The following is an 8,294-nucleotide window of genomic DNA, read 5'->3' as shown; positions in this document are numbered from 1 at the left end:
TGGTGCAGCCCACCCACAGTATCATTTTAACCAAACAGTCCATTTTAGGGTAATGCACTTCACATTGTAGTTGTGTAGGCATCCTAAATTAATAATGACTGTAGGGGTGAGCAGGGCACAAACTAACGCGGGGTTAATTGTAACACATTTCTACAGGGCTGTGCAATCTGCGCGTTTGGTGTTTTTTTCTTCCTGTCAGAAGATGATCTCCTGTGAAGTTTGATGTGTTTTGGTTAAGATATTGAACAAAGAGTGTTTTGGAGGCATGGAAGTAAATTTCTTCATTTTATGTCTTTTGTAAGTCATCAAATCCAATCTTGTATTATTTGAACCACTGTCTTGTTACCTAAAACATAACAGCATTTTGAAATGTCAGCAACTCCTAGTAACTGTTAGCTGGGATTGAAAACATTTTACACAGCAGGGTTAGTTGTCACACAGTGTTACAATTAAGCCTCAGGTATAGACGGTTTCATCGAACGCACGTGATACACGTCTGGATCTGAACCTTACTTCCGGTTTCGTTTTTTTAATGGTCTGACTAGTTGCTAAACTGATCTCTTGAACAAATGCCTCGTCGAAAATAACAAATGTTTTGGTTTCCTAGGTAATCTATGTGTTGTTGTTTTTTTGCTTGTTATATAAATAAACTATGTTTAAAGAACTTTGTTGTTATTTATTCTTAGCGGAGTTTACCGGAAGTTCGTGCAGGCCGCGACAGCCGCTTTTTATGTTTTTACTGCTAAAACGGTCTATACAATGATAATGAAATAAAAACAATGTAAATATTATTAATCAAAATGATAACTGTTAATACAATATCAGGAGAAATAACTCACTATTATGATTTTTTTTGTCTTAATTGTGCAGCCATTTTAAAAACTATTTCTATGCATTGATGCTTAATACAAGGATGATTAGATCAGTAATTCTTAAAGTGTGGACCACTAGTGGTCCGCCAACCAACCCTAGTGGTTCGCCAAAGATGACCTAAATGTTTTAATAACATAAAAATGGATCGGTGCTAAACCAAAGAGGAGTCAAAAAAAAAGATCAAGCGTCAACTGAAAGCAGCTAAAATCCACAGATTTATTAGTTTAGTTATGTAATAGTTTTGTTTTATGTGCAAAATCTCTGTAATTTCAGTGATATTGGACATTAAGGGGAACATTTTATTCAGCATTTTATTGTTACCATAGTTACAACCATAGACTTCATATACCAACCACCTCAGTTTTAAACATGCATATAATAATTTCTGCATTTGTGTTTAAATAATTAGTTTTTGACTTAAAACAGTTGCATATTAAACTTAAATGTAGCTTATCCTTCCTATTTTTTTTTTTTAGGGCCGTGTTAGAATGGGATTCTGTTGGGTGGTCCTCAGAAAGAAATTGGAAGATAAAGTGGTCCTTGGGCTGAAAAAGTTTGAGAAACACTGGATTAGATGAAGGATCATGGGTGGATGAATGTGTGGATATCTATAATATAATATATATAAAAAATATGCCCCTTTAGTATACAGACTTTTATTGATTATTTGTTTAAACAAAAAATTCTAGCAGGTGTTACAACAAACCCTGAGCTTGTTACAATTAACCCCACCTATGGGGTAAGTTGTAACGTTTGCACTTCTGTCACTTTCGGTGTAACTGTACGATAGGTCCCACAAACAAATTTAGGGGTGCTTACCCTAATCCCAGACTAAAATGCATATTCGATCTGCCTTAATTTCAAAACATTAATGACATATTAGTGACATACTGTACTTACATGTGAACGGATGTCCTGCATGTGAAGTCTTGACTTTTTATTTGACCAATTTAAATTTTGTACTCATGTATGATGTAGTATGTATTTTAACATAACAACAGCCTGCCCAGGGACTTCGGGTGGAAATTAGCTCTTGCGCTATAACCTGGTACTATGCATCTTTCCTTTTGAGGTTAATGTTTAATGTATGCTGTCCCTGTTTCTTCAAATAAAATAAATAAATAAATAAACATTGTTTTGTCTCAAGATGCACACCAGTATTGTTTTTTGTAGGGTTTGTTTATAGAAACTATAACTAAGGCCTAGTCCTGGCTTAATCTAAATCCTGTCCAGGAAACCACCCCATTAAGTGTTTATTTGTAGCAGAGATGTGTGTGTTGATTGTGTAAAAACATTAATCTAACTTAAATATTTTTTAAATAATGAAGCCAAAGCCAAAAAAGCGTTACTTTGTGCCCCGCTCTCCACTACATTATCACTTATGTTTTACAATAGTAGCCAGATTCTCAAATATTTTTTTTCTGTGAGGGGAGCATTGTTTTAATATATAGATGGTTGAATGGACCTGGTTTAGACCCGACCAATGTAATAATAAAAGGTAAACACTTATAATAAGATTGCATTTGTTAACATTAATAAATGCATTATAAATTTTGCACAAGCACTTTATAATCTTTCTAATGTTAGTTAATGCCAATACAATTGTTCATGTTCGTCACTGCATTAACTAATGTTAACAGTTACAACTTTTGATTTTAATAATAGTAAATGATGAAAATAACATGAACTAAGATTAATGCATGCTGTAGAGGTATTGTTAATTCATGTTAGCTAATGCATTAACTAATGTTAGCACATATAACCTTGTTAACAAAGTGTTAACATTATAAGATAAGAAAATGTAAAAACCTTTAACCCTTTACCAACTATAAGTGAAGACTGAATTGTTGTTAAATGCTAAATTATATATTAGTGATGTTTTAAAGCATGCTGTGCAACAAGATGCATGAACGTAAGGAGACTGAAGACACGACACAAGTTTTATATTTAACAATATATATTTTCCGATTTCAATGTACATTCCGTTTTGACATAAGCTTTTATTCACAAACAAAAGTAGGCATCTAAATAAATACTATATAAAATAGAACTTCAAAATAAATATATCTATAAAGGGACATTTTCATATGTGTGAGAGATTTTTTTTCTTTTTGCTTTTTTAAACAAAACAAAAGCACATTGCTCTTATCATCAACATTAACAATGAAGCCAAAGAAACGCAGAGAGTACAAGCCCGGGTTTGGAAGGTGGTTTAAAACTAAATGTACCACGGATAGCTTTAACACATCTCAGCAAATGAGTTGTGAGAAGGAAGATCTTTCAGTTCTGTGCGGGCTGGATTATTATGCAAACATCCACGAAGTTTGTATTACATGGTATCTTATTCTGTTGAACAATATAAGAGAAGGTGCATGGGGCAAAAGCAACACCGAATAAGATGGAATGGAATGTTACTTGAGAGGGATTCCTCATTCCTACCAAACAGGTTCACGCGCACCAGCTGTACCCATCAATCAAACATGGGAGATGTTGGACCATTTTAGAAGGAAAGGGGGAAAATACCCCCCCCCCCACACACACACACAAAAATGCTTGGCCACATTTGGATGAAAAAAAAAACAGTGAGCGTTCCTTAAATCTATAGGATCAGGGAATATTAGCCTTGTCTCTCGTGCTAATGAGGCGTGGCTAGCATTAACAGAGGTATTTTTATTGCCTGGCACACTTTTCTAAATCAAGTGCTTGTAATACCTACGACTCCCTATCTCATCTACGGCACATCCACGTTATCCTGATCCCACCCACAGCCCGGACCTCCCAAAAATATAATAATTCATTTATATACTCTTGTACTGAATTGTTATTAAATTGTACCATGCAATTCCTCAGGACATTTATTTGAAGATAGCTAGTTTCTCGAGACTATTTACAAGAAAGTGTAACCTGCATAGGTCGAAATCTAAGATATCTATGGTACATTTGCAACTCTCCCCTACTATGCAGCTATGCGAGCCCCCCCGCTACTCTGGCACCTATCCACGGGTTCGATTGCAAAGACTTAAACCCTAGCCTTATACATTCAAGACTAAGAACAGTAGTGTATTTCTGCTTCTCTGCTTTGTGCAACAAGTACAAACATTTGAGTACATGGGACTAAATGAGCGAGGTGTTAGTTCTGTATAAATGCAGCCTTCCCTCATGTTCTCAAGCACCGTACCTTTAAGAGCTTACCAACGCACAAATTGGCTAGAGTACAACAACGCATGCCCACTTTTAAAACGAACAATTATAATAATGATCAACTAAAACCCTACGGTGCACTCCTTTGGCAAAATCTCTAAACTATACATATAACAGAAATATATGTGGAGAAAGCAATCGGATACTAGGGCGTTACGTTTGGTGGCATATTAAACTAGAGGAATTTTTGCAACTACAGTGAAACACTTTGTACATGCTACTGTACATAATACTGTGCTTTTGCCTCGTTTACATTGGTGATACAATTGGCAATTTTCGCTTATTAGCTTCTGCTTTGCCAATAACTACTGGCCCAATTCTCCTCATAGCTTATGAATGCTTGGTGTCTGAATTGCTGTTTTTCACGTCTGCCACTGGTCATTTCCCTCACTTTTTAAAAATAAAGATTAGTTCCAAGCTGAATACACATGCTGTGTGTATATCCCATGAACTGATGATCCCTGAGGTCATTTTCTACATCAAATTGAACCACTAACATTTGGAAGAATCATTATGGAAGTTCGTATGTTATGGCATGTCGTCAAAGGGAGTTTTGAAGCTAAAAAACCCAACAACGTGTCCTCGCAGAAGCCCGAAGACATCCTTCAATGATACAAACTAGCTCCTATGCTTTGTCAAACAAGAGAGAAAACAAAGCTCTATAACAAGCTTGTAATGGACTGTGCACAGAGATGAAGTCTGGTTATTTTGATTGTGACATGTGTTATCAGCTTGGAATTCACTGCAACCTTTTTGCAGCGCCAGATCCGGAGAGGGTTTGCCAAAGTGTTGTGTTCTTGAATGGGCGATATTAACTTTGACTTTTCCGAGCCGAAGAGAAAATAAACGTCAGAAAAGAGATCGGTCTCTTTCAAACAGACATTTCGCTCAAATGCAGCATTCTGTGTTAGTTGTTTTGGCTGGGGGCTGAAATGGCAGAACGCTTTGATCCTACGGCCATCTTGAGATCCCCAGAGCAGGCCTCTACTTTGCAGTACTCAAGTAAAGATTTGTGCCCGTCGTACAGTAAAACGTCGCTACTGATTTACAGCGGAATATCTTAGGCGTGAGGACTGTGCGTGAACCGTTAGTACCGTGATTTTGGGAAAGAGGGCCTTGCCAACTTTGCTCAGAGTCTTTTTTGTACTCTCCATTTCCGAGATGCCATCAGGATGCCTGCTTTTCCAGAGGACAGGCCTTGACCTCTGCACCCTTGCAGCCCTGTGTGCTTTTGCAACGGCAGCCTGGGCGGCTCAGGCCGTCGTAACACTTCTGCGAGACCTTGGCGCAACCGGTGGCGGGCAAGTAACACATGAGGCAGGGCAGCACCAATGAGATGGCTGCCATGAACGACCAGCGGGCGCAACAGTTCGAGTGCGAGCAGGAGCACGGCTTGTCGGCACAAGAGCCTTCGTCGTCCTCATCCTCAGTGCAGTGGTAGAAAACGGCCTTGACTAGACACATGCAAGTGACAGAGTCCACTAGATTCTGCGCTGAGCACAGGCACTCCTGGTTGCAAACCCAACAAGAAGGCAGGGCCCGGGGCAACGTGCACTCTGTGCATCGACATTTGCCACACTTCTCACACAGCAGCACGTGCTTCTTCTCTCCGGGCAAGGCTGTCACAGCCTTTACGTTCTGGGCTTTGGAGCTCACCACCTTGGGTTGCTCCGCGCCTAGGGTCCTGCCGTGGCCATTGCCGGCGATATACGGATCCACAACAGGGGAGGGGGCTGCGTGGTCCAGCAGCCGTTGGTCAGAGGAGGTGCTGCTGCTACTGCTGATGGAGCTGGGTCGACCGCTGAATGAAATCCAGGGGTGTGTAGTGGCATCTGGGACTTCACAGCGGGACAGATGAGGATGGTGTGGGGCTCCCAGCAGGACTTCCTGTCCCCTCGTGGTCGCCTTGTGGCTCGGTGGCTGTTGCGAGATCACCGCAGGGGTGTCGATGTAGTCGTTCTCCAAATGCAAAGATTTCATTTGGTCAATAGGATAGATAGTTAATGGGTGCTGGAGCCGTCCATAGGGGACACGGCTGTCCAGCAACGGCTGCACCATGATGGAGGAGGAGACTCCAGGAATGTGGTGAGGAACCCTTGACTCCATCTGTAGGTTGTGTTCCTCATATACCAGAGCTCAGGTCAGCATTTAGCACTCCTGCAAGGATTACAGCAATTGAGGATTAACAAATTTGTATTTTTATTGAAAACCATCACTACCATGCTCATATCTATCATTATAAATGACATGATCTACATTTTATATGATCTGTAAAATGGACAAAGGATGGTGTAAAAGCACTGTTTAAAGTGCATCTGAAATAAAGTGGGGTCTTTGGAACAAAACAGATTTTGAAAATATTGTTGATTAAAATGATCGGGCTTTGGAATATTTAAGTATTATTTAAAAAGGCGATTTTAGCTACTTTCTGTCCAGTTGCTATTATTATTATTATTATTATAAATAAACAACAATTAGTTTAACAACCTAAATGCAATTTAACTACAAAGATTATTATTTACAATAAACTAAATAGGTTGCCTATTTTTTAACTAAATAATGGCATGTAAAGACTAAACCTAATCTATATTGTAAAAGGGTTTAATAATATCGCTTGTAAATCCAAACATAGATGACGATTATCGTACGTTGTTAATATTGAATTTATCCATAGGCTACGCGTTTAAAGCATTTATTCCAGTAAGACATTTTCTAATCTTGTAAGAGGTTTAACAACCAAACTATATCTGTCCATTTGCAAAAAGCAGTACAAATGCATTAAATGTAATTATAATCAACCTGTTGCGGGATTTTTGCGTAATTTGATTCGCTATTTGAAAGCGCAGACTGTGGACGCGTTTGCGCTTCTCTTGTAAGCAAATAAAAGGCTGCAGACTCGGAAGCATGTAAGTTACAACGAGTCCGACTGGTTAACGATGGCGTATCTCCTATATTAGGATTTTACATTAAAGCGAATTCACTTCAAACTGCATAGGCTACCTCATTCGTTCCATTAGAAGTAAACGCAGTACTTCAAATATCTGCGTTTTGAACCACAGTCTAGTCTTGATAACGCAATGTCGAACTCGTCACCATTTATCTTAAAACCCACGAAAGCGATATTTCTATGCTGAAGATGATATGTCAAGACCACCTGACCGAATGACGAGCAAATGCGCGAGCTGCAGTGGAGCGTCACTCGATGATATTCGACAGAACAAACTCGCTCCTCGCGCAGACAAATCTCACAAATGATACGCAACACGACTTGGTCTCGTGTCACCGCTCGACTCAAACCAAATCTCTCCAGTTAATTTCGAAATATCACCTGTTCATCGTGTATAGATTTCATTTTTAAATCGCCCACGATCCCACCGTAGTCAGTTTCCGTAGTTAAATATTTACACAAAGCGCAAATACAGGGACGTCTAGGTTGCAAAAGAACGATCTATATCGACGCTTTCCGATAAGCCAGCAAAACGGAAACGACTCCGTCTCGACTTTAAAACAGCAATAAAACAAGCCATCCATAGTATAAGCACTGTCGTCGACATTAGTGTTGCATTAGGATAATTGCACAAATCTATAGGATAATTTTAAAATAAACCCAGCCGTATTTTAAAATAAAAGACAAACTCACTTGCTTTAAAAAACAGATCATTTCCCTCTTGGATGAACACGATACTGCGTTATATTCCAATTTCGAATGATATAAAGATAGATCCAAATGAAACCACGGAGGAAAAATCCGGACGACTCTCTGTGCGATGTGCACTGCAGTAGGGACACTGTCTTCTCCATACGATGTTGCAACTGCATGAGGGAAATGGCTTTTTATGAATGGGAGGGTTAGAAACGTACTGCGCAGATGCTTTGACAGAGTTTTTTTGTGAATGGGAGGGCATTACGACTCAGGGCGCAAATGCGGGGGTTACACTTTTATGAATGGGAGCGCTCCGGACATCAGCGCGCATGCGCGCTCTCAAGATTTCATGAATGGAAGAATGGGGGCTTTTCGTCACAAGGGCAATGTCAAAGCGGATTACATGAAAAAGGCGGCCACTACTGCTTTAATTCATGTTTTCCATACATCGTTTTATTCGTGTTTCCTTAAGGTCCTGACCTGCAATACGTAAGCCATTACGGTACTAACTAAATGTCGTCTTTAAACGGATTTAATACAGCTACATTAACAGGGCGATTTGATCGTAAAGCTGATG

At 39.3% G+C, this 8,294-nt stretch overlaps 1 protein-coding gene across 2 annotated transcripts; it reads right to left on the bottom strand.

Annotated features, from left to right (window-relative positions):
• Window positions 1-2,812: 2,812 nt before the first annotated feature.
• On the bottom strand, window positions 2,813-7,877 carry spry4 (sprouty homolog 4 (Drosophila)). 2 transcript variants are annotated; one of them, XM_055180289.2, is made up of 2 exons: window positions 7,719-7,877; window positions 2,813-6,231 (listed from the first exon to the last, which is right to left on the bottom strand). In XM_055180289.2, the coding sequence occupies exon 2, from the start codon at window positions 6,178-6,180 to the stop codon at window positions 5,242-5,244; it is 939 nt and encodes a 312-aa protein (XP_055036264.1). In that variant the 5' UTR covers window positions 6,181-6,231; window positions 7,719-7,877; the 3' UTR covers window positions 2,813-5,241. The 2 variants fall into 2 exon arrangements, with proteins under 2 accessions (XP_055036264.1, XP_055036262.1); XM_055180287.2 differs by having other exon boundaries at window positions 7,715-7,876.
• Window positions 7,878-8,294: the final 417 nt, after the last annotated feature.

Source organism: Misgurnus anguillicaudatus, chromosome 9 (genome assembly GCF_027580225.2).
Source record: "Misgurnus anguillicaudatus chromosome 9, ASM2758022v2, whole genome shotgun sequence".
In the NCBI taxonomy this organism is placed as follows: Eukaryota; Metazoa; Chordata; class Actinopteri; order Cypriniformes; family Cobitidae; genus Misgurnus; species Misgurnus anguillicaudatus.
The sequence above is the reverse complement of the archived record's forward strand: the minus strand, read 5'-3'. Positions and strand labels throughout refer to the sequence as shown.

Bases quoted from the DNA above. Each gene is read 5' to 3' on its own strand.
- spry4 (XM_055180289.2), bottom strand. From the start codon at position 6,180: ATGGAGTCAAGGGTTCCTCACCACATTCCTGGAGTCTCCTCCTCCATC.